This window comes from Miniopterus natalensis, chromosome 17 (genome assembly GCF_054644295.1).
Source record: "Miniopterus natalensis isolate mMinNat1 chromosome 17, mMinNat1.hap1, whole genome shotgun sequence".
NCBI classification, from domain to species: domain Eukaryota; kingdom Metazoa; phylum Chordata; class Mammalia; order Chiroptera; family Miniopteridae; genus Miniopterus; species Miniopterus natalensis.
Genome location: NC_142097.1, coordinates 21,943,627 through 21,968,202, shown reverse-complemented (window position 1 = coordinate 21,968,202; position 24,576 = coordinate 21,943,627). Strand labels below are relative to the sequence as shown.

At 53.2% G+C, this 24,576-nt stretch overlaps 2 protein-coding genes across 5 annotated transcripts; one reads left to right on the top strand and one right to left on the bottom strand.

Moving 5' to 3' along the window:
* The first annotated feature begins 9,084 nt into the window (after positions 1-9,084).
* Positions 9,085-18,060, top strand: RUNDC3A (RUN domain containing 3A). The gene is made up of 11 exons (XM_087826064.1): positions 9,085-9,191; positions 13,042-13,157; positions 13,511-13,659; positions 13,821-13,906; positions 14,871-14,960; positions 15,076-15,156; positions 15,306-15,471; positions 15,567-15,724; positions 16,493-16,630; positions 16,746-16,852; positions 17,839-18,060. The coding sequence occupies exons 1-11, from the start codon at positions 9,085-9,087 to the stop codon at positions 17,979-17,981; spliced, it is 1,341 nt and encodes a 446-aa protein (XP_087682190.1). The 3' UTR covers positions 17,982-18,060.
* A 1,049-nt stretch (positions 18,061-19,109) lies between these two features.
* SLC25A39 (solute carrier family 25 member 39) lies at positions 19,110-23,366 on the bottom strand. 4 transcript variants are annotated; one of them, XM_087826063.1, is made up of 12 exons: positions 23,238-23,366; positions 22,254-22,353; positions 22,062-22,121; positions 21,894-21,938; positions 21,510-21,643; positions 21,079-21,146; positions 20,822-20,946; positions 20,470-20,643; positions 20,098-20,207; positions 19,845-19,926; positions 19,684-19,764; positions 19,110-19,601 (listed from the first exon to the last, which is right to left on the bottom strand). In XM_087826063.1, the coding sequence occupies exons 2-12, from the start codon at positions 22,336-22,338 to the stop codon at positions 19,486-19,488; spliced, it is 1,080 nt and encodes a 359-aa protein (XP_087682189.1). In that variant the 5' UTR covers positions 22,339-22,353; positions 23,238-23,366; the 3' UTR covers positions 19,110-19,485. The 4 variants fall into 4 exon arrangements, with proteins under 4 accessions (XP_087682189.1, XP_016057576.1, XP_016057577.1 ...); XM_016202090.2 differs by lacking the exon at positions 23,238-23,366 and adding an exon at positions 22,849-22,931; XM_016202091.2 differs by lacking the exon at positions 23,238-23,366 and adding an exon at positions 22,849-22,931 and having other exon boundaries at positions 21,510-21,619.
* Positions 23,367-24,576: the final 1,210 nt, after the last annotated feature.

The window sequence follows — 24,576 nt, the reverse complement described above, 5'->3', positions numbered from 1 at the left end:
CCTCCTATCTGCTGAGCCAGATGTTTGGGGCCTCTGCCTAACAGCTGATGGCAAGGTCTGTCTCAGGGCCTAGGCCTATGGGTGTGTCCCCCACTGTGTGTGTGTGTGTGTGTGTGTGTGTGTGTGTGTGTGTGTGTGTGTGTGAGGGAGGGAGGGAGAGGGAAGGAGGTGTGGTTAAGCCAATGGCTTTGGAGTCAAACCAACTGGGTCTGGCCTCCTACTGGCTGTGTGACCTTGAGTAAGTTCCCTGATGTCTTTAAAGTTCCAGAGTCTTCATCTGTAACGTCCAGCCTCCAAGAGAGGTGGTGCTGGCAGAATGAGATGTTGTACTGGAGGCCCTCAGCACAGTTCCAGGCACAAAGGGAAGTTTGGTAAATAGCAGCCATTGCCCCAGTTAGGAGAAAATCCTAATCAGCATGGGGTCTCTTGAGGGAATCCTCCATAAGCTCTATCCTGAGGTCTGATGCTCCCAGAAGGCGTGGGTAGAGGCCCAAAGGCCTGGCTGATGGGGAAGGGAAGGAGCAAGGCCTCTGGGCCCCCAAACCCCTGACCCTCACTTTCCTTCCTTTGTGTGCTGTCCCACTCAGGGGACCTTGAGCTGCCCACACCCAATCCCAGCAGGAAAGTTGAGCTCTGGGGAGACCTCTGCCCTTCCCATGTGCCTCTGCTCCCTGAGAGGGAGGCCGGCCAGATCCAGCAGTCTCAGCTCAATGACGCAGCTGTCTGCCAGAGAGCAGGGTGGGACGGCAGGGAGTCCCCAAGTCCAGGCTCCCCTCTCTACCACTCCTTGTTTCTTTTTGAACAGACCCTGGTGCAGCCAATCAGGACCCGGAGCCTCGGCTCTGCCTCAGCACCGGTTAATTTCAATTCCTGCCTGGCCATGGGTATAGAAGAGGCCTGGGGTGGGGTGGGGTGGGGAGTAGGGAGTGGTTTCTGCAGGGCCCAGGCCCCTATCTCAGGGTCCAGTGCTGTCAGCTGGGAGACTCGGGAGGGGACAGCATCAACCCATCTTGCCTTGGAGAAAAAAATACTGGGTCTGATATACTTTGGATACCTGAGGAAATGGGGTTTCCTAAGGCTCAACTTTGAGACGATGAGGGAGTTAGTTCATTTATTCATTCAAGTAGGTCCACAACACTTATTTTGCACCTACTAGTGTGTCAGGCAGGCAGTGTGCTAGGTGCTTGGGGATACAGAAGCCTGAACCCCAGGCTGAGGGGCCTGGGAGTCTCCAAGTCTGGGGGAGAGTAAACACCGGAGTTCTGGGACTGTGCAGAGAGAGGGAGCAGCTCACAACCCGTGGGAGCCTCCCGTGCACCAAGTCACACATCATTTTGGCCAGTAAACCCCAGAGTGAGCAGGGATTCTGTCCCATGACTTAGCTAAAAGGTAAATAGGCACTCAAAGCACTGTAGCAGGTGTGTCCATGAAGGATAGAGCTGGCAGCTTGGTGGATCCGGCCGTCCCCTCTCCGTCTTCGATGGGAAGGCCTAGAGGGCAAGTGCTGAGAAGGACCACTAGTACCTGTGATACACAGGCACCCTCACTCTTCTGCCTCATCTGCACAGCACACCCCCAAACCTTGCATCACCTCGCCATGAGCGTGTCCTCTCACACCCGGGAAGACATTGCTTGGATCGAACGTGGCACTTTTGGAAATAAGTGTACTTCACTCAAAGGAAATAAGATTCCCAGGATGATGGCAGCTTTTGTGTCCTGGGGTAGCAAGAAAACTTTCAAAGATGTCAGGGGCAGGGCTCCTGGCTTTCTGTTGGCAGGACAGTCTGAGCATCAGGAAGAGAAGGTACTCAGGCAAACATGAGATAAGACAGGTGTGAAAAGCAGCAGGGACACACAGCAGGACGTCCAGAGGGTCACAGGTGCTTCTGACCATGGATAGGCCTCTGCATGAGAGGTGGCCATTCTTGTGCCCAAGGGGACAGAAAATGAAGGCAAAAAGTAGCAAGGACACCAGAGATACCTCTCCATGGTGGCTTTAATTTCTCTCTCCTCATTGCAAAGAAGCCTCAGTTTGCCTGATAACCAGACATGATACATACACAAAACATACTTGTGTATGTTTTGCCCATTGTTCCAAGTGTTCAGAAAAACCAACCATGTTTTCATTACAGTGTGTAACTGCAATAGAGTCTTCATGGCCCAGGCGACGGAGTTCAACAGTTATCAGCTGTGTGACCTTGGGCAAGGTACTTCACCTCTCTGGGCTTCAGTCTCCTTGGATGCCAAATGGGAACCAGGTGGTAATAACAGCAGAAGGCTTCCTCTTGGGGTGGTTGCGAGAATTAGTGAAGTAATGCAGGTGAGACACATCAAACAGTGCTTGGTGCAGAGTAAACATACCATTGAGCGTTACCTATTTCTACGGTCATTGTTTTGGTAATTCACATTTAAAGTGTTCTGATAAATTTAGTTTGTCAATTTCCTAAGTGTTATCTTTTACTTGGGTGAATATTAGAGAGATGTCGATTGTTTGACGTAATATCAATTATTCAATAGATTCAGAAGGTTAATAAACGGAACATGAAACCAAGTTCAGGTAGGAGCAGAGGATTTCTTATCATCAGTAAAGACCCCTGGACTTTGAAAAATTTAATATAATAACCTCTCCTCCCCTGACTCCCGTGAACTTGTCTGTAGTGACACCACCCGTCCTCCAGGGGGCCCAGGCTGTTCTGTGCGACTCCCTACCTCTCTTGGGCACTTGCTCCCATCAAAACACCAGGCCCCGCTTCAGGTCTTAATCCTTCAGTCTTCCCAAGACTCTCCCCTCGTCTACTTGCTGCTTCCCCACAGCTCTGATGAGCACAAGCTGACCCCATTAAAATAACCAGTTTTCTAGGATCCAGGCGATTGGGGTTCGATTCCCGGTCAGGGCACATGCCCGGGTTGCGGGCTCCCAGCCAATCAATGACTCTCTCATCATTGACGTTTCTATCTCTCTCTCCCTCTCCTTTCCTCTCTCTGAAATCAATAAAGATATATTTTAAAAAAATAAATAAATAACCAGTCTTCCCTGAACCTTATGGCGATCGCACTGCTCTCCTTCAGAGCTCAACTCCTCAGTGAACAGCACTCTCTCATTCTCACCTCTCATTCTCTCCTCCGCTCCAGACAACCCAGCTTTCCCCCTATCTCCCCTTTCCACTAATAACCTGTTAGTTGCCAAATCTATCGACACTCTCCCCAGATCCTCAGCTGGATTTCTCTGTTGCACTTGACACATGCAGCCTCTCCCTTCTTGGAAATGTCTGCTCGGAGTTCCCCTCCTATCTCTCATGGTTTCTTCTCTATCTTCTTGGCAGGCTCATCTTCCTCCTATCGCCTCCCCCCATGCTGGTGCTTCCCCGAGTTTGTGTCTTCTGAGCTATCTTCTCCCTCCACTCTGCAGACTCTTGGAACCTGGCCCTCTTCCGAGGCGCTGGATCTCAGCCAGCGAGGCCCTAGCCCACCCGCTGCTCAAGCCATAAACCTGGGAGTGGTTGAAAAACTTCCACCTTATCTGACCAACCATCCAGGAGCCGTCCATTCCCTCTCCGTAACTGACTACCTTTCTAAAGCCCAAATCAGGGCCCGTCACTCCTCGCTATTATTCAAATGCTAATGCTTCAATCCCATAGCTCTGTCTAATTCTGAGTTTCATTCTTTCTCTTCATTCCCTCCACATATATACTAACCTAGCAGTATGTAAGTACATACACGTAGTTCTTGTATGATTTGCACAGGACATGGCACATAGTAGGTGCTCAATAAATGTTTGTTGAATGTGAATGCTAAAAGGTAAAAGTAAGAAGATGAGGCCAAAGCAAAGTGGATAACAAAGAAAAAAGAGTTATGTAGAGAAAGAGCTCCAGAAATAAGTATCAGAGAGTCCTTGAGAGTGTTTAAGACTAAGCGGCCCATGTGAAGGTGAAACTGCACACATCTGAGAGAGTCAGAGGTGTGCTATAAACTAAAGAATTCCCAGAGCTTACAGAAGGCTAGTATATAGTCAACTTTTGACCACCCAGAGTGGAGAATCTTTGTTAAAAATACCCAGGGCACTTAGCAGAGAACCCAGAAAGTAACATGTTAGTAGTAGGCCTATTTCAGCCTTAAAGGCAAATTTAGACCTTCCCTGACACCTAAAAAAAATAAGCCTCAAGTGAATTTGGTTTATTATGAATAAGTTGACTAATTGCCTGTTAGAACGAAGTCCATCATTTTGGAAAATAACAAAATCCAGTAACTTGATCCTTACAGCAAGTCACAGTTTGGGAGGAAAAGTTTGCAACCCACACAACCCCAAAATATTTTATTTTGTTATATTAATAAAAGACTTGTATCTAGAATATATAAAGAACTCCTGCAACTCAATGATGAAAAAGACAAACAACTCAATAAAAAAAATTGCCAAAAGATTTGAACACACACATCACAAAAGAAAATATACAAATAACTAATAAGCTCATGAAAAAGCTCAACATTATTAGTCATCAGAGAAGTGCAAGTCCACAGCGAGATATCATCACATACCCATTAAATGGCTAAATGCAAAAAGATTGACACTAAGTGTTGGAAAGGAGATGGGGCACTGAAAATCTGACACATTTGTACACTGTACAAATGGTACAAGCACTTTGGAAAACAGTTTGGCAGTTTCTTAAAAAGTTAATCATATACTTATCCTATGATTCATTCATTCGCTCTTAGACATTTATCCAAGGGAAATAAAATATATGTCCACAAAAACATTGAATGAGAATGTTCATGGATATTTTCTTTTCTTTTTTTATATTGATTTTTAGAGAGAGGGGAAGGGGGGGAGACAGATGTGAGAGCACAACATAAATGGGCTGCCTCCTGCACACCCCCTACTGGGGATCAAGCCTGAGACCTGGGCATGTGCCCTGACTGGGAATAGAACCCTCAGCCTTTCAGTGCACAGGACGACGCCCAACCAACTGAGCCACACTGGCCAGGGTGGAAATTTTCTTTATAATAGCCCCAAATGTCTATCAACAGGAGAGTGAGGACAAATGGTGATATTCTTCTCATCAATAAAAATAAACAAATTACTTATACATGTTATCACATCAATGAATATCAAAAATATTATGCTGAATGAAAAAAAACAGAGCCAAAGAGTATTGTATGATTCCATTTATATATAGTTTTTGAATAGAAAAATGAATCTATGGTTCTAGAAATCAGATCAGTGGGTGCTTCTGTGGTGGCGGGAATTGCTTGGGAAGAGGCATAGGAGAACTTCCTGGGGGTGGGGGATGTCTTACTTCATGTGTGGGATACATGAGTGCATATATCTATTAAATTATTGAATGGTATGCTTAAAATTTAAAAATTGCTGTATGTCAAATTATACCTCAAGAAAGAAGAACCATACAGAGGTACCACCACTTACCCACTGGATGGCTAAAATTAAAAAGAATAAAAATACTGAATGTTGTCAAGTATGTGAAGCAACTGGACCTCTCATACTTTGATGGTGGGGATGTAAAATGGTACAACCACTTTGGAAGTTTGGAAGTGTCTCATAAAGTTAAATGCATTCTTCTCATATTCCACTTGTAGATATTAACAGCAATTCCACTTCTGAGTATTTACTCACAAGAAATGAAAATACTTGATTACATAAAAATTTATACAATAACATTTATAGCAGCTATAGCTATAATAGTAACAAGAATGAAAAAAACCATACCATAATGTCTATCAACAAGTGACTGGACAAATAAAATGTGGTACATCCATACAATGGAATATTACACAGCAACAATAAGTAATGAATTAACAATACTTATATAACACCAGGAATACATTTCCAAGATGTTATGCTGAGTGAAAGAAGACAGACACAAAATAACACAGCCTATATGATTCCATTGAGATGAAATTCTTAAACACACCAGAGAGTCATGGGTTCAATTCCTGCTCAAGGGCTTGTAACTGCATTGCAATCCTCGCCCCCAGTAGGGTTCATTCGGGAGGCAACCAGTCGATGTGTCTCTCTCACATCGATGTTTTTCTCTCTCTCTCTCTCTCTCTCCCATCTCTAAAGGATCAATAGAAAAAATATCCTTGGGTGAAGATTAACAACAACAAAAATTTAATTGCACAAAGACAAACAATGTAATTTTTAAAATGGTCGAAGGACTTGGATATTTCTCCAAAGGAGATATACAAATGGCCAGCAAATACATGAAAAAATGCTCGATGCCATTAGTCATTGGGGAAATGCAAATCAAAACCAGTAGCACGCACTAGGACGGCTACTATAAAAATGGGAAATAAGGAGTGTCGGCGAGGCTGTGGAGAAGCTGGAACACATGTACATTACTGATGGGGATGCAAAATGTTCAACCACCAGAGAAACAGTTTTTTCCTTAAAATGTTAAGCACAGAATGACCATATGACACGGCAACTCAAAAGAATTGAAAACATGGCTTTAAACAGACACTTGTACACAAATGCTTATAGCAGTATGATGAAGGGTGATGAAAAAGTTTTGGAAATAGATAGTGGCGATGGTTGTATCACTTATTTACTTCTTGCCTTTCTGCTCCAAATCCACTCTTGCTGTCTCTCTTATTGGGTGGGGCTGGGACTCTTTACACGTGTTTTCCGGACTCCTTCACTAACTGGCTTCCTGCTGGGGTCTGCTAATCCGGGGCACTAGAGGGAGATGAAAGGCAAAGGGAGAAGCGACTCCCTTCCCATTCTGCTTGTTCTGTTCAGAGTCACTGTCACGGGGAGTTGGCTTCTTTCTGCATGCCAAGAATCAGCTTTGTAGACGGCTCCTCCGAGGAGTGAGCAGCAGTCCCTGCGCCTCTGCCTGCGTTTGAATCCCCAACTCTGCAGGGTCCCGAGGGTGTAGTAACCCCACCTCTCCCTGTGTTTCCTCACCCTTACTGCTTCCTTTAGTTATTCGTTCAGGTTGTTTCTGTGTTCTTTCTCTTTTTGCTCTTTTAGTTTTCCAAATCCTGTGCAACCAATCCCCTATATTAAATCCCTTCTATTTGAAGTGCATAATGTAGTTTCAAGGAAAATGAATCTCCCTAAAATAATACTGAAAGAAGCAAACCACAACTGAATCCATACAGTATGACTTCATTTCTACAAAGTTTAAACACTGGCAACATTAAACTATATTTTTATTGATGGTCATGCAGATGATAAAACTATAAAGAAGAGCAAGGAAACAACACAAAATCCAGGGTAGTGGTTATTTCTTGGGAGATGGATGAAGATGAGATCTGGGAGAAGCATATGGGGGGTCCTGGATGTTGATAATGTTCTATTTCTTGATCTTTTGAGGTGATGACACAAGTTTTGCCTTGTCAATATTCTTTAAACTGCACATTAGTGTTTTGTGTGCTCTTTTGTGCAGAAGATATAGCTTGCAATTGAAAAACAAAATAACATCATTACAGCCACTGACGATGAATCTGGAGGCAGGAGGATGCTAGAAAGGATTTCTAGAGATGAGGCAAGAGGGAAAAGGCAAAGGAGGGACAGAAAAGACCAAGTTTGAGGTCCCAGAAGCCAAGAATTGAGGCTGAAGCTGAGTGAACATGAGATCTGAGCCAGGAGTCAAAACCTTTTCCCCAGCCCCAAGTTAGACCAAGGTTGGGAACTTCTCTGTAGGTCTTTCATCTCTTCCTTCTCTGTTTGTACTAATGAAGGACCCCTGTCTCTGGTCTTATTTAGATGTGGGTGCACATCTGAATCAATGTGGAGATACTGACCATCTATTAGCAGAGTAGAATAAATCCCATAGTTAGGCAGAGTTGGTGAATAGATATGAGCTGAGCCCTGAAATGAACATTCCTGAGGCTAAATGGAGAAGTTGGGTGGAGACCCATTAATCCACACAGAAAGGCTTTTTGTGGAAGCTGGGGATTTCAGTGGGTCAAAGAATAGGTTGAGTTGAGGAATGAAGCAGGAGCGAGTAGGGATGTGAGAGGTAAAGGGCAGCAGGGAAGCCAGACAGTGCTTCCATTTCCCCCACCTTCCTGTAAAAGATGCAACCAGTGGAGAGGGTTGATTGCACCACGCTGCAATGTTGGCAGCCAAGAGGTTAACCGTTAGCCAGATGCCGCTAGGGTGATGCGAGGGGTAAGACTCCACGGGGAAGCAGTGCCTTGGCTGCATCCCCGCCCGTTGCCTTGACACTACTGCGGGCTCCTCTATTGCTGGGAACCTCCGCAGACCCCAGGTCCTTAGCTGTTAGTCTACTCCCCACTCAGTCCTGAGAGCTTCCAGGCTCTCGGCTCCTACGGCGGATTCTGGGTTCCCATCCCCCACCCTAGGAGCGGTAGACTCCAGCGGTTGGCGCAGCCAAGTCAAGCCTGAGCTCAGGCAGATACGTAGTCTGACTGCTTCTTGGCCTCCTGAGCCCTCAGTGTAGGGCCCCTGCGCCCTCTGGACGCAGACCCGGCCTGGCCTCGCTAGGAATGCTGACACTGAAAGGGGCGGGGGTGAGGGTACAGTAGGTGAGGACCTCCATCCCCCAGGCAGCTGGGGGGAAATCTGAGCTATGACACCACTGATCACAGGTCAGACACAGGAGAGCAGAAATGTCAGAGCTCAGAGACGTGAAGCCAGGGGTCCCGGGCTCCGGGTGTGAGGATGGACAGGCCAGACGCCCCCTCGCACTCCTTCCCATCGCTGCCTGCTCCAGGGACCCCCCTCAGCCCTCCCTGAGGCCCTTGTCCTCTCCCCTCCCCCAAACCCTGCACCCTCAGCGGATTGGTCCCTGGCCTGTCTGGGGGCGGGGCCCGAGGGCCGTGACGTCACTGGACGGAGGGGCGGGCGGCTAGGGGAGGGGGTGACGGGCCCGGGCTCAGCACCTCGGAGAGCTCCCTCCCCGGCCTTGTTTTGCTCCGAAATCGCTGCCTGGGGAGGGAGCCAAGGGGCCGGGCACCCGGCGCAGTGGCGGGGTGATGGCCGTAGAGGGGCCGAGGGGCCCCGATGGGCAGAGGGCCCAGCCGTGATCCGGCGGCGGGGCCGGGGCGCCGGGCGGGGTAAGGGGCAGCTGGCAGCGGCAGCAGTGGCTGCACATCTGGATGGAAGCGAGCTTTGTCCAGACCACCATGGCTCTGGGGCTGTCCTCCAAGAAAGCGTCTTCCCGCAACGTGGCCGTGGAGCGTAGGAACCTGATTACCGTGTGCAGGTGGGCTCTGCTGGCGGGTGGGGGTGGGGTGGTCGGGAGAGGCGTCGGGCCCAGCTTTGGGGACCTGGGTGAGCTTGCACAGCAGCCGCAGAGAAAAGGGAGGTGGCACGGGGCTAAGAGGAGCTCTGAGGCCCAGACCGGGCAGGGGGGATGGAGGTCTGGTTCCTACCCTTCTAGGCCAAGCCAGGCCTATGCTCAGCCTGAGGCCTGGAGGGTGAGGGGTGTTTAATTGGTACTGCTGCTTCCTGTGGGAACCAGGAAGTGACATTGTGCGTGAGGGGGAGGGGTGGTGATGGTTGGCTCCCTTGCTGGGGACAGGAGAACTGATGAGGTAGGGGGATGGCCACCCTCCAAGCATACCCTCACTCTTACCCAACAGCCTGGCCTCTCTGGAGTGGGGCTTTTCTGGGAGCTTTTGCAGTGTTCAAATCCTGAAGCAGGGATGGTGCCTTCCTTGGCCGGGCAGCTGCGACCTGTGGCAGAGTCAACTGGGCATGTGGGCAAAGACCCTAGAATTCATCCAGTGTAGGGTGAGGGGCACTGCCCCTGCCGTAGGGCCTGGCTGCAGAAACCTGGGTCTCCTTGGTTCAAGGGGAGGAGATTGGGAGAGCAGGCCCATTGATCCCTGAGGGTGGGGCTGTCGCAGTGTTGAGAAGATTCCCCAGCTTTCTTGGGGCCCACAAAGGGAACCTTCTCACTTCAGCCCTGCAGAGACTCACTCTCCCTGCCCTGCCCCGAAGCCAGGAATGGCCATTTGCTCAGCCTCTCTACCTCAGCCTCCACCTACATTCATCTCTCCCTCTAGGATCCCCATGCCAGCTGCCTTCTCCACCTGCAATCTCCCCCTCCCCCCATGCCATTTCTGAGGTCAGTGAGCTCCCAGCACATCTCAGCTGTTTCCCTTTGGCAGCTCCACCTGCCTGTATACAGGAATCAGTGCCCACCTGATGCCCTGTCTACTGTGTCCTATAGCTCCTTCCAGGTTCCTGGGCACACACCCAACCACACTGCCTGTCTCACACTACTGTATCCCTAGTGCCTAGCACACTGCTGTGCACACCAGACCTCTGTAAAAATGTCTAAAGTGTTATAGAAGGGATGAGTGCAAAGTGCAGGCCACTGCCTCCACCCTCACATCCCAACCTCTGCCTGTGTGGTGTAAAACAAAGATTTCTGCCCTTGAGGCAGGCCCTAGGTTCAAGCTCTTACTTCATCAGTTATTAGCTATGCAACCTTGGTGAAGTGTCCTACTCACTCCAGGCCTTGGATATCTCATCACCCCCACTATAGATGTAACAGCCATGCCAAGGAGTGGTAATGACATAATCCATGCAGGAGCCTAGCCCAGTGCCTGGTACACAATAGCCCTGTCCCTATCCTCTCTCTTGACCTCCTAGGTTCCTCTTCTTTCTCTTGACTCCAGGACAGCTGGGTCTCTTGAGTGTGTGGGGGGGGGAGGAACTCCCCTTAGCCTAGACTGCAGAGGCAGAAGTTCTGGTGGACTGAAAGTGGGCTTAGAGCTTCTGTGTGAGAGAGAGTTTGGGGGGAATCGGGGGCTTGACAAAGGCTAAGAAACCCCTCTGGCCTCTGCTGCCTCATCACTGTCACATGGTTCATCTCCAGCTCCCAGAACAAGTCCCTTTAGCAAGCTGAGGGCTCCCCTGGGCCCTGGCCTCCCTGTCTCCATGGTAACCTGCAGCAGCCACTGCACCTCCTAACAGGGAGCACACCATGGGGCTCCTTGGGGGGAACAATGACCAGCTCTGCAGCACCCCTGAGGACAGATGGCAAACGGCTACTATGCCAAAACCAGCCCCAGGCTCCCACTGTGGTCTGACCCAGATAAAAAATCATTGGGGTATGGGGGCTGCGTAATGAAGCCTAGATAAGGCCCTAAACACAGGATCCTTCTGGCAGGCCCAACCTTCCCATTAATGGCCCAGCTCCTCACTACCCCTGGCCTGTACACACTCACCTTCTCCCACTCCTGCCTGGGATCTGAACCAAAATTTAATGAGGCAGTTACTATTATTCCTGTTTGCACCTGAGACAATGGGCCTCTGAGAGATTAAAGACTTGTGCAGCTCTGGTGGGTTTGGTTCAGTGGTTAGAGCATCGGCCCTCAGACCAAAGGGTCATGGGTTCAATTCCCAGCCAAGGGCACATACCTAGGTTGCAGGCTCATTTCCAAGCCCAGGTCTGAGCATGTGCAGGAGGCCACCAATCAATGTGTCTCTCTCACATCGATGTTTCTTTCTCTCTCTCTCCTCTTCCTCCCTCACTTCCACTTTCTCCAAAAAATCAATAGAAAAATATCCTCACCCGAGGATTTAAAAAAAATTACTTGTGCAAAGTCACATGGGTATCACAGGAAATAGGACTTGAATCCACCAGGCTGCCTCCCCCTAGTGCAACCTCAACACTGACCTGGCTCTGATCTCAGGCCAGATCAGCTCTAAATCCAAAGGAAAGGGAAGGAGGCCTGTGGACTCAGCTGTGCGTTTGGCCTGAGAGCCAGGGAGGCCAGTGCCCCAGGGCCGGAGACTGCAGAGTGGAGAACAGAGAGCAGAGGGGGCAGGGGCTACTTAGGTCCTTGGGAATTTGACAGCCACCCGGAGCCCACAAGATGTAGCAGAAAGAACAAGGGCTTTGGAATCAGACATACCTACTTGAATCCTCACAAGCTGTGTGATGTGACTCTGAGCAGGCCAACCACTTGGACCCTCAGTACCTTATCTGTGAAATGGGGATGATGGTGATAAGAGGAACCACTTCCCAGGGCTGTTGTAGGGATGGATGAGATAATACATGCAAAGTACCATGCTTGGCACATTACAGGGATTGAAAAGCTTAGGGAAAAAAGGGCAGTTCCAAGCAGCCCCAGTATCTGCTATGCCACCCACAATAGGGCAATAATGGGATGTTGGGAGCTGTTCCCTCAGCTCTGTCCCACCCCACTGCAGCAATGGCAGGTGGAGATTACATGGGTAGGGACTGCAGAGGCAGCTGACGGGTCAAGCAGGACTGGAGAGAGGGGTGGGGGCTGCTGGGCTCAGTCCCTCAGCTCCACTGGCTTCCCTTGGCTCCCTTCCTCTCTGAGAAGCCAGGTGTCAGGGCCCCCAGGGCCCCTTCCACAAATCTGCTGCCAATGCTCCCTCCCACCTAGTGTGTCTGCCAGACCCACACCCTGTACCTCCCCCAGCCCAGCTCTGCACCTCCTGGTTCTGGGCAGCTGGTGTGTGGGTGGCCAAGCTGGGAAGGAACAGGGGGAAGAGGGGCCTCAGTGTGCTGAGAGTTCACCTGCCACCATGCATGCCCATACCCCGTATGTATGGTGCTAACTCACAGGCCCTGGCACAGGTAAACCCCCCTGCCCCCCGGAAGGGACTGAAGGTTGTTCCAGCAAAAGCAGAAGACTGTTCAGGGTTACAAACTGGCTTCTGACTCCTAGCCGACTCCCAACCCACATACACAGAGAATGTAACTCTGAAGGGTGGGAAAGGAGGAGGAGCTCTGGAACAGCCTCCAGCTCTAGGTGCCTGGACTTGCTATCTATTGTTTCATCCCCTCTCATACCTTGTTCCCAAAGCTTCCTTTCTCTGTCACCTTTCCTGTCACCCACTTTGTCAATCAGTGTCCCACCTGCCACCCTATGTCACAGCACCTCTATGGTCACTATATTCTCACCTGTCTCCCACCCTCTTTCCCGCTGCCACCCCACTAATCCATGCTCTTCATGACCTCTCCTCTGCCCTTTGTCCCTCTCTTTGCCTGATGCCCTTCCCCCACCACCATCACGCTGTCTTCTCACCCAGTACCCCACTGCCCCTTCTCCCTACCCCCCACACAGGTTCTCTGTGAAAACACTGCTGGAGAAGTACACAGCAGAGCCCATCGATGACTCATCCGAGGAGTTTGTGAATTTTGCAGCCATCTTAGAGCAGATCCTCAGCCACCGTTTCAAAGGTGGGCCCAGGTTCCTGTCCCTTATTGCCCAGCCCTCCTAACCCCCAGCCCTCCCAACCCCCAGCCTTTAGTTCCCGGCCACTCTACTCTGTGGCTTTCTGAACCCCATCACTGACCCTGGTCCCAATTCTGGGCCATGCACAGTTCATGCCGAGCTGGGAAGAGGGGAAGGGGTCTCCTGAGCATGCAGTTATATGCTGACATGCCCTTTGTGTATATGCATGTGTGGGCACGTTTGCGGTAGGCACTATGTATGTGCATGGCTGCTTATACTTATGCATGCATGTGATCCATTACATGGGCCCTCTCTAAACTCCCTCATCTTGCTGAGCCCCCTCCCTGCCCTGGCTCAGCCTGTGCCCCAGCAGGTCCGGTGAGCTGGTTCAGCTCAGACGGGCAGCGGGGCTTCTGGGACTATATCCGGCTGGCCTGCAACAAAGTGCCCAACAACTGTGTGAGCAGCATCGAGAACATGGAGAACATCAGCACAGCTCGAGCCAAGGTGAGTGGCCTGCAGTGGGCTGAGCCAGGGCAGCTGCTACCTGCTCCTTGGTCTTCGCCCCTGCCACGGGTACTGGGGAGAAGAGCCACAGGAGGTCCAGACCCAATGGTGTGCACATGGGTCCCTTCAGGGCTGCAAGTAAAGATGAGCATGCTTTCCAGGGCCGGGCATGGATCCGGGTAGCACTGATGGAGAAGCGCATGTCGGAATATATCACTACAGCTCTGCGGGACACCCGGACCACCAGGTTAGACCCTCTCAGCTCAGACCACAGGTCCCAGTGTACATGTTCATTGCCTAAACACACTTGATCCTTTTTAAAAAACATATATTTTTATTGATTTCAGAGAGAGAGGAAGGGAGAGGGAGAGAAACATCAACGATGAGAGAGAGTCATTGATTGGCTGCTTCCTGCACACACACACCCCCCCATCGAGCCCACAACCCAGCTGTGTGACCTGACAGGGAATCAAACTGTGATCTCCTGAATTATAGGTGGATACTCAACTGCCCTGCCGCACTTGATCCTTAAGTTCCTGCAGCAACCTTTTCTAGCAGGACTACAACTCCCAGCATGCACCAGTTTCCTTCTTTCCCAGACTGTCTACAGATCAGCCCTGACTGCAGGCATCTATATTACCTCTTCCATGTCAAATTCATTATTCCCCGTCACTTCCCAGGTAGACTCATACACAGCTCTACCTTTAGACACACGTCTGGACAAGTCTTGACTATGTATTATTTTACTTGTTGGCCTTGTTCCATGATCCACAGCACAGTCCTACCTGCTCCCCAAACAATGGCAGCAGTGTGTACTTGCCACCCATGGACTGCAGAGTTCCAGTGTGCAGAGCTTCATTCCCTGCACTGTGTCCCAGGGCAGGGCCACAGGCAAGATGTGCCAGTGGGGAATGGTGTGCTTCCTGATTTTAAGGATCTGAGTGACTCAGTGCTTGGTGGGAAAGGGGTAGTTCAGAAGATTGAGGAGAGTCTATTTTCCTGGGACACACATTCTAATAGGTGGGAGACACAGGTACTCTTCCCAGTGGACCCCAGTCTGAGGGAGACACAAGACCCACGCCTGAGGGAAGAACAGGAAGCAGATATCTCCTTCCTCCAAGAAAGATTTGTAGTAAGCCAACAGAGAGGTCGAGGGGTACTGGCTCCCTGGGAGGATGCTGTACCATCAGTCCTCCTGCCACTCCCCACAGACGTTTCTATGACTCAGGAGCCATCATGCTGAGGGAGGAAGCCACGGTCCTCACTGGGATGCTGATAGGACTGAGCGCCATAGACTTCAGGTGGGGTCTGGGTGTCGGTGGCAGTGGCCCTGGTGGTGGTGGGGTGTCCCCCCGCGAATGTCCACATCCCATCCCTTCATTGCCGCCTCCACCCTTGTGGGTTCTCTGCCCTCAGCTTCTGCCTAAAGGGTGAAGTGCTGGACGGCAAGACCCCCGTGGTCATCGATTACACGCCCTACCTAAAGTTCACCCAGAGGTGAGAAGCCGGACTGCTGCGGTGGGCGCCGGAAGGGGCGGGGGTGGCCGCGGGGGACTGGTGGGCAGGCACCGCGGCCCTCAGTCCAAGGGGGCGGCGGGGGACCCGCGGGCGGCGAGCGGGCGGGTGCCCACGGTTCCCCCCCGCAGCTACGACTACCTGACCGACGAGGAGGAGCGGCACAGCGCCGAGAGCAGCACCAGCGAGGACAACTCGCCCGAGCACCCGTACCTGCCGCTCGTCACCGACGAGGACAGCTGGTACAGCAAGTGGCACAAGATGGAACAGAAGTTCCGCATCGTCTACGCGCAGAAGGTGCGCGCAGAGCGGCGCGGGTGACAGGCGGGCGGGGCGGGGCGGGGCTGCGGGGACCCTCCTCCCGCCGCCCGGGCTGAGCCGGCGCTCCGCAGGGCTACCTGGAGGAGCTGGTGCGTCTGCGCGAGTCGCAGCTGAAGGACCTGGAGGCGGAGAACCGGCGGCTACAGCTGCAACTGGAGGAAGCGGCGGCGCAGAACCAGCGCGAGAAGCGGGAGCTGGAAGGCGTGATCCTGGAGCTGCAGGAGCAGCTGTGAGCGCCACTGCTGCCCTGAACCCGGCCACCCCGGCCACATCACCCCAGGGAACCCCCACTGCCTCTAACTAACCTCACCTTTCCTGGTACCCATATCCAACTCAACCAACTGCCAGCATCAAACCACTGACCCCATCACCTCTACCCCGAGACCCCCTAGTGACATAACATTATCCTCAACTAAGATCCTGGGACCCTCCAAAACCCCGCTCCTGACTTCATCCTCAATTACCCAACGTCAGGTAGACTGGCCATCCAACATTATTCCAGGAACCCCAATATGACTCACAAGGACCTCTGTCACTCAACTTTCAACATGATTGAATTATCCCCTCTGATCTGCAACATACGCCCACTGACATCACCCATGGTGACCCCTGACCTCACTCCTACCAACCCTGACCTTTCCCCACTAGGAAAACCTTTTCATCACCCTATGACCTCTCAACATGCTTCCAAATCAAGCCCCCTGCCCCCATTACATATCAAGATTCCTACACTATTTTCCCCTGACTCAGTCACCCAGACTCCCACAACACCTTTACTCCCTCTAGCCCTCAACGTGAGTGCACTAATCCCTGTCACCTCTCTGACCCCCAGTACCCTCCACTGATTCCTAGAATCTACCCCACTTATCCTCAGCGTTGTCCCCATTTCTGGTACCCAGGTTTCAATCCTAACCCCTTCCCTCACCCCTTGCTGAGATCCCCTTCCCTGCTTCTGTTCCCTCTCCCAGCCAGCCTGATCCCCCCCTCCCCATCCCAGGACAGGTCTGATCCCTGGTGACCACGCTCCCCTGGCCCAGGGTTCCAAGGAGCTCACCACACCCCTGGTCAACCAATGGCCATCACTGGGAACCCTCAATGGGGCAGAGGGTGTCAGCAATCCCAAGCTCTACCGGAGGTAAGCACTGCCAGGCTCAGCTTGGGCCTGAGTGCTGGTCCCTCTGAGGGAAAAGGGGCATGGGGGGGCGGGCGGTAAGCCTCTGCCTGGACACCAGCTCTCTACTCTGTCACAGACACAGTTTCATGAGCACGGAGCCACTATCAGCTGAAGCCAGTCTGAGTTCAGACTCCCAGCGCCTGGGAGAAGGCAAGCAAGACGAGGAGCCCTGGGGCCCCATCGGTGAGCCCCCCAATGCAGCACCCCAGCATCCCTCCAGGAAGGGCTTGGGCCAGGCCTTGGGGCTTGTAGTCAGGCCCTGGCCAATTCCCTCATTCAGTCAGCCCTTCCAGGTCAGCACAGCAATTAAGAGCGCGGTTTGGGGTGTCAGGTGCAAACCCCAGCTGCGTCTCTTCTGGTTGTGGAGCTTGGTCAATTATTCACATTGCTGAGCCCTTCTCATCTGTACAGTGGGGATGTTGATTAAAGCGATCACCAGTGTTGGCATGTTTTAAGGGCTTAATGGCTTTTTGGTATCGTGACATCCTCAAGGGGTTCAAATTCTCAGGGAGTTCTCTGCCTAATTTGGTCTTTATCTCACGTACTGTGAACTGCTTGCCTGACCCTTGTTTCCCCCTTTTCTTTGGCTGCCAGGAAGCTCAGAGCCAAATTAGTGGCTCCCTTCAAGAGAATGTCCAGGACTTCAACGCATGCATTTTGTGTTGCCCTCCCGTGGCTTCACCTTGGTTTCCCACCCTAGTTTTCCCGGTGCCTGGATGTCATGTCTTTTCTAAAAACCACTGTACTGGATGACCCTAGATCTTCTTTGAGAAAAGGCAGGCTATGGACATGTGACCCTGCCACACTGTTTGTGATTGTCCATGTGTCTGTCTCCCCACCAGACTGTGAGCTCCTTGAGGGCAGGGACTGTGTCTCATCCGTTCTCGGTATCCCCAGTGCTTGGAACAGAACAAGTGCTCACTGTGTGTTTAATAAACGGACAGAGAGGATGAAACTCAGGGGGAGACAGAGACATAAACTGACGATTACAATAGTGCTCCCTGCACTGTGCATGGCATGGGCAGGTGCTTATCAATGTTAATTGAAAGGCAAATACTGTAGAAATTAGTCTCCTGGGAGGGGGGCACTGACGGGCTGCCCCTTCACAGCCTGAGCCCACAACCCCCACACATGCAGACTGGCTGGCCTCACCCACCCTCTCTCCCCAGGGAAGGACCCCACGCCCTCCATGCTGGGCCTCTGCGGCTCCTTGGCTTCCATCCCCAGCTGCAAGTCCCTGGCGAGCTTCAAATCCAACGAGTGCCTGGTGAGCGACAGTCCTGAGGGCAGCCCAGCACTGAGTCCCAGCTGAACAGTGTGGGTTGTGCCAGCCCCACCTGCCAGGCAGAGACACCTGCCACCTTTCCTCAGAGTCCCCCAATCCAGGCCATCTTTCCAGAGAATGCTGCACACCCAGCTAAGGGTCTCTTGGAAAAGAAACCTTTGCTTCTGGTTTTAGCTTCCTGCCCAAGGAAACCAGGGCTGCCAAAGGAAGCCTGCTGGGTAGGAAGGTAGGGTCTCCAAGGCCACAGGAAGTCCTTGGGGAAGTTTGTTCCATTCTTCTGGTGACTCTGATGCCTGGCTGGGTCCCTCCAGGGACTCTCCTTCACCATCTCCCCCACCCTCCTCAGAAGCTGGTGGCCCAGCCTCAGCACCTTCATCTCCCCCACCTCTCCTGTCTGTCCCTGTATTCATCCTCTGGAGTCACTTCTTCCTCAGCCCCCAGTGTAGGGGCTCTGAGGGGATCAGGAAAATAAAAACCAGAGGACTGAGGGAAGCTTTGTCTGTGGGGGCTGGGGCAGGACCCTGTCCTGAGGTTGGCAGAATGTGGCAGAGCTAGTGCTGGGCCCATTACCAACATGATGCCGGATCACACAGAATCAAGTGTGCGTGCAGCAGGAACAGACAGGTCAGAATAGGTCAAGAGTGGGTGACTTTTGTATCAGGTCCACCCAGAGCACGACCCAGACATATAAGTACCCCTTCAACCTGATACTTTTTAAGAACTTGCTCAACTCCAGGCAGAAAAGAGACAACATCCTGAGGGGCAGGAGGGAGGAGACAGGCCCTGGCAGGGCCATTGTCCATCATCCTGCACAATTCAGCTTTGGCCCAAAGGTGCAGACCCTTCCATTAGGCCAAAGCCTCGCAGTGAAGCAACCCTTCCTCCGCTGTCATCACCTAAGTGTGACCTTGAGGAGATGCCTCACCATCCTCCACCCTGGCCCTGAAACTCAGGATATTGCCCATTGACTGCCCCCCTACTCTGGGTCTTGACTAAATTGGGGGATCCTTTATATGGGCATCACCTGGGCGGCCAAACCCTACACCAATCAATATCCCTTCCAGGCCTCCTCTGTGCAAATCATTCACCAAGTCCTGCTTGCCCCAACCCCACTGTCCCCTGCCCCTGTAGTCACAGGCAGTGGAGAGAAATTCATCATCTTTACACTCAATGAATTAACAGCAGTGGGTTCAGACTAGCCAGGCCCAGGGTTTTGTGGCCCTTGGAGGCAGGCTCAGCTACCACATACACACACAGGGAAATGGGTGAGAAGGCAGGGGGAGGAGAGAGTTAACAGATTTGGTCTTGAACTTGGGGGGCTGGGAGGAAAAGTAATGATCCTTGGGGCTTCAGATGAGGACGAGCAGGAAAAAAGCTGTCTGAGGGGGCGTGGGTGGGCTGGTACCCCTGGGCTCAGAGCTAAGAGGGAAGAAAAATGAGGCCCCTCCCCTGAGGACAAGGCACTTGGCTCAGTCTCCTCCTATCCCACCCCATCCATGGAAGAGGTGGGGCCCTCATCCCCTAGCTCCTCTCACTGGCCCAGAGGCTGTTCCTGGTTGAGCCTCTGAAAGAAGCTTTTGCCCAACTCGTAGGTGCTGATCATGATGGCACAGGAGGGGGCAGCCTTGATGATCCGTGGGAGGAAGCCTGCAGTAGGAGGGTAAGGGTGGGGTCAGAGGTTGGGTCCCAGAGGCCCCAAGCCCACCAGAGCCTGGACACAGACACTCACCTGCAAAGAGTCCCCTGGTGCCAGACTCGGCCCGAATCCTCCGCAGCAGCAGCCAGGTGGAGTCGGCGTGCAGGGGCGACACTGCAGACACGAAGCACAGCCCAATAAGAACCCATTTGGACCCCCACCTGCCCCTACCCCACACCAGCCAAACCTTTCACCTTTCACAGCCTCCACTGCTCCCAGCGCAACCTGGCGCTGAGTCTTCACCACATCGAAGGGTAGAGTCAGGATGGCAGCCACCTGGTGGGGTATGAGAGGATTCATCTCCATTCCCAGGACCCCATCCCTTGCATCCAGCTGGGGTCTACCAGCCTTATCACCAGGGAGGGTGAGCTTGTTTCTCAACAGGCAGCTAATGCACTGCCATGCAAAGACACCTCTGCCAGCCTCACCCCAGCCCAGTCAACTCACCGTCCCTGAGATGCCTCCAGCCACAAAGCTGATGCCCACTGACGTCTGGTCCTTTGGCCTGAGCCCACTCAGCCAGCTCTTCACCAGCTCATAGTTGAACCAATATAGAGCTTGGGGGCACAGGGTACACACATTAGAGATGGGTAGGGCAGAGGGTTGGGCCCCATACCACCCACCTTCCTCTGATCTATCTTATCTTGTGACAATCTGGCCAAATACCCTGTTTGCTCAGCCCATTTCACAGATGAGATAGGCTCAAAGAAGTTAAGTGACTTCAAGGTCAGTAGTATCAAAGTTGGGACTCGCTGTAGACCTCTTGTGCATCATCCACGGGCTCCCTTTCCCCATATCCCCTGAACCCCTGGTGCCTACCTGAAAAGGGTACATCCCGAAGAGCAGTGGGGCCCCAGCCCAGCCACAGTGAGCGCCAACCGCCCTGAGCTACGGCAGCTCGGACACAGGCACCCAACTCCCGGTATGACACATGCTGAGCCTGCAGCTTTGTCCGTATCAGCTCTAGGGGGCTGATCACAGTCACAGTGCCCACTGTGGGGAACAATGGGGAGGGATCAGCTCACAGGTCCTAGTAGCAGCTTGCCCCAGGGTCTGGGAGCCCAAAACATCTCCCCACCCCTAAGTGGGCAGAGAATGGAGCTGGGAGGTAGGACTGAGCTCAGGCAGAGGTGGGGTCAAAGGGAGATCAAGGGCCCAGGGCTGTGCTCACAGCGGGCCAGTGCACCAGCCACCATGGGTGCATAGAAGTCAGAGGTGAGGGCTCGGCCACACAGGAAGGCTTTGAGTTGGTCATAGGCCGTGAAGTAGATGGCAGTTGCTGGCACAGTCATCACCCTGGAGGTGTGAAGAGATGTTAGCTAGGACTCCCAAACCTCCCAGGCCTTCCCTGGCCCCACCCAGCCAGCCAACAGGGGAGCAAATCAGCAGAGCACAAGGGAAGGCAACATGCAGGACTAGAGTACTCACAGGGTGGCTGGGAGGCCACTCCACAGGGTCCTGGTGCCCTCGTGTCTCACAATCTTCACAAATGCATCCTGGCAAAGAGGACATCAGCCCAGGGCAGGAAGCATGAACACCAAAAAGGCCTGTGAAGTGGCTAACCCAGGCTGGGCCCCAACCCGATGCCCTCGCCTCTGCTCACAGCCCTGGGTCCCGCTGGGAGGCAGTAGGCCCTCAGGACTTCACACATGCAATTACCCCTTTGGTTCCAGGTGGACTCCTGTTCACCCTTCAAAACCTCATCGAGGGCACTACCTCCTCAGGGAAGTCTTTCCCAAACTGAAATGGCTGCCCCCCCACATGCTTTGCAGTACCCGTTCTTTCCTGGGTCTGCTGCCCAAGCAATCTGAATCTCTCAGGAATTGACACACCCAGCTGAGGGCACAGGTGCTCCTCACCATAGTGCCAGTGAAGCGAGTGGGATCCTGAAACCAGGTGGCACAGCGGGCACTATTTGGGCACAGGTACAGGGGCTCCAGGACACCATTGCAGTACAGGAGGCACTTCCCTGTGGGTCGGAGAGAGGAAGGCACTGGGGAAGGGGAGGGGACATTAGAATGTCAAGGCCCTGGAACACTGCAAGGAGGTGGTGAGCCCCTGTTCCTGGAAGGCCAGCAGAGGCTGGGGGTCCCTAGGTGGGCATTCTTGTACAGGACAGAAAGCTGGCTGATAGAACCTGGAAGCATGTGCTAGTCCATGGCTGCGGGGCTCACAGGTGCCCTGGGGAGACTGGGACACTCCCTCCCAACCCTCCCGGGATCCCTGTGACTAGGGGCACTCACATTTGGCGTAGGAGAAGCTCCAGAGTCTGGAGGGAGGCATCAGCTCTAAAATACAAGGTAGCCCCTCCAGTTAGGAGAGCCCCCCACCTGCTCCAGGGATCCCACCTCTAGGAAATCCTTGTTTTGCCCAGGCACCACCCCCTATTGGCTCCAGGGTTGGATACTCACCGCTGGTCAATGAGGGGCGCTGAGACTGCAGGCGGACCTTCACCACGTCCAAGGGGGTCACTGAGGGAGAGGGCAGGTCTGAAGACTCCTTTCAAGACTCCACTCCTGACCCCTCCCCTCCAGGACCAAGACATTTTCAATCTCTGTTCTGCCCGTCCCCAGCTGCCCTCACCCCACCTCCCAAGGTCTTACTGAAGAGGGAGGTGACTACAGCCCCAGCACCTGAGGCCACCATTTGTTGGAGGGGGCTAATGCCCCCAGGATCCTGATCAGCCATCTTGTAGCTCCAATTCTGAAAAACAAAGCTCAGTCAAAGGAGTGCCTGCTCACAACACAGGATTCAGTAGCTGGGGAAAACGCAGGCAGGGCACTTTCGGACTTTACTCTGACCTCTCACCCCATTCACTCACTGAGTACGAATTCAAGTGAGCCTCACAAGAACCTTTTAAAGCAGTTATTGTCATCACTTTGCCAGTGGGGAAACAGGCTCAGAAAAGTGAGGTGACTTGCCCAAGGTCACTCTGGGAGTAGTTAAGAAGGAAGCTGGGACAGTCGCTGTTAGGTTAATATGCAATAGAGGCCACTGCCATTTCCTCCGCCTCAACACACAGGCACCTCCTAGTGCTTGGCCCCAGAGTTCCAAAGATCAAAGAGCCTTACCGCCGCGCCCCCCCCCCCAAAGCTCCCTATTCCAGCCCCCAGCCCCGAGGCGGCACAGGCAAGCCCCAAGTCACCGAGGGTGGAGAGGTGGGACCGGGCAGTGAGAGAAATGTGTAAACAAATCTACTTGTGCCGAAGGGTCCCTCCGCTCTCTTCCAACTGCAGGCTGGGCGCCCGGCCATCCTCCGCACTCCATCCCCGGCAGGAGGGGCCAGGCCTGGGGCGAGGATGAGGACAATCTCTGCGCTCTCTCTCCCCAAAATTACAGGCGAGAGATTCAACCCAGAGGGCGAGAAGTAGGGATGGGGAAACAGGATCTGTCCTCGCCCCTCGGCGACACTCCCCGCCCCGGCCCCGCGCGAGGAGGGCTCCGGGTGAAGGCGACTTGGTGGACTCAATGGCCCGCAACTCCGCGCCCCCAGCCCAGCCCCCGTTCAGGCTCCCCGGGACCCCCAGAGGCCCGACTGAGGCCTCTAACCCTAGCCGGACCCTTAGTCCCTGTCCCGCCCCGCCCACCTGGCTCTAGGATGGTACGTGAGCGGCGCGGCGCCCGGGGTCGGGCGGGCCCATAGCGGGTCCGCGACCGGTGCGGGGACCGCGCGCGTTCGCCTCGCTCCAAGGCCGACAAGGAAGGCCGGCGGGCCCGCCCCGCCCCCGTACCACGCCATGAGGCCCCGCCCCCAAGGGCCGACGAGCCGCACGCCCGGAGTGACGCCAGCCCCGCCCACTCAAGGCCTCCTGTGGGACTAGCTGAACCCTTTTCCCCACAGGTCCCTCATACCCCACTAGGCCTGCGAGCCGAGGCTACGGGTCTCCTTGTCGCACGTGACCTGTCGGCAGCACCGCATTCTCACAACCTTCACCCCCTAGTCCCCCCGGCCGAGCACTGCACCGGGAATCCCAGCTTAGTCTGCGCGGTGGCGGGGGGGGGGGGGGGGCGGTGCATCAATATCAAAGCCACGGACAATCGGAGAGTGATGGCAGACACCCATCAGGCTGGGTTTTTACAATTTCAGGTGGACTGCATCAGACAGGAATTAGCATCGTTCCCATTTTACAGATAATCGACTGAGGCTCGGCTCCAAAACCACTTGACAGACTGTAGGATGCCGTGCGCTTGTACGCAGTGGGGTTAGACAAGCTGGGCAAAGAAAAGGTTGGTCCGGAAGCCCAGGAACCCCTGGCTTAACCTGGGCTCTGTCCCACATCCGCGCGACCTTGGGCATTTCAACCCTCTCTGGCCTCGGGGGTCCTCCTTCGCACAAGAGAGAATGAATAGGGAGAAGAGGACCAACATTTTTGTATTGGTTACTCTCACACCGTTATTTCTTCAAAGTCTCGAAACTTTTATAAGTAGATTATTATTCACTCCATTTCACAGATGATGAAACTGAGGCTCAAAGTTCAGAGCTCGGAATTGGAACTGGCCGGGTACTTAAGCTGCCGCCCCAGGGCTTAAGTCCTACGCTGACATCTCTGCTCCCACTCCTCAGGGAGACATATTTCTCTCCTGGGCCATCCTGCCGCCGCCGAGACCCACCACTAGCCTCGTCTTTAAAACTTTTGTTCTAACAACGAAAAAATAAAAAAGAAACCAACACGCGGTATGAGACTGCGCCTTTAAGAAGGGTAGGCCGCGACTTTGACGTAAATTGCCTCCCCGCCCCTCACTCCTAGAAATGGTAGCTTCCAGCCGGCGCACGCGGGGTTAGCACGTGGATCCCAAGGGGCCAACCATCAGCTTTCCCTGAGAAAAGGCTTTGCCACTGCCCACAGCTAGGAAGCCCTAATCAGGGGGCGTGGAGAGTGCAATCAGTGACGTGTGCATTGGCTGCTGGTCTCCGGGGCGGAGAGA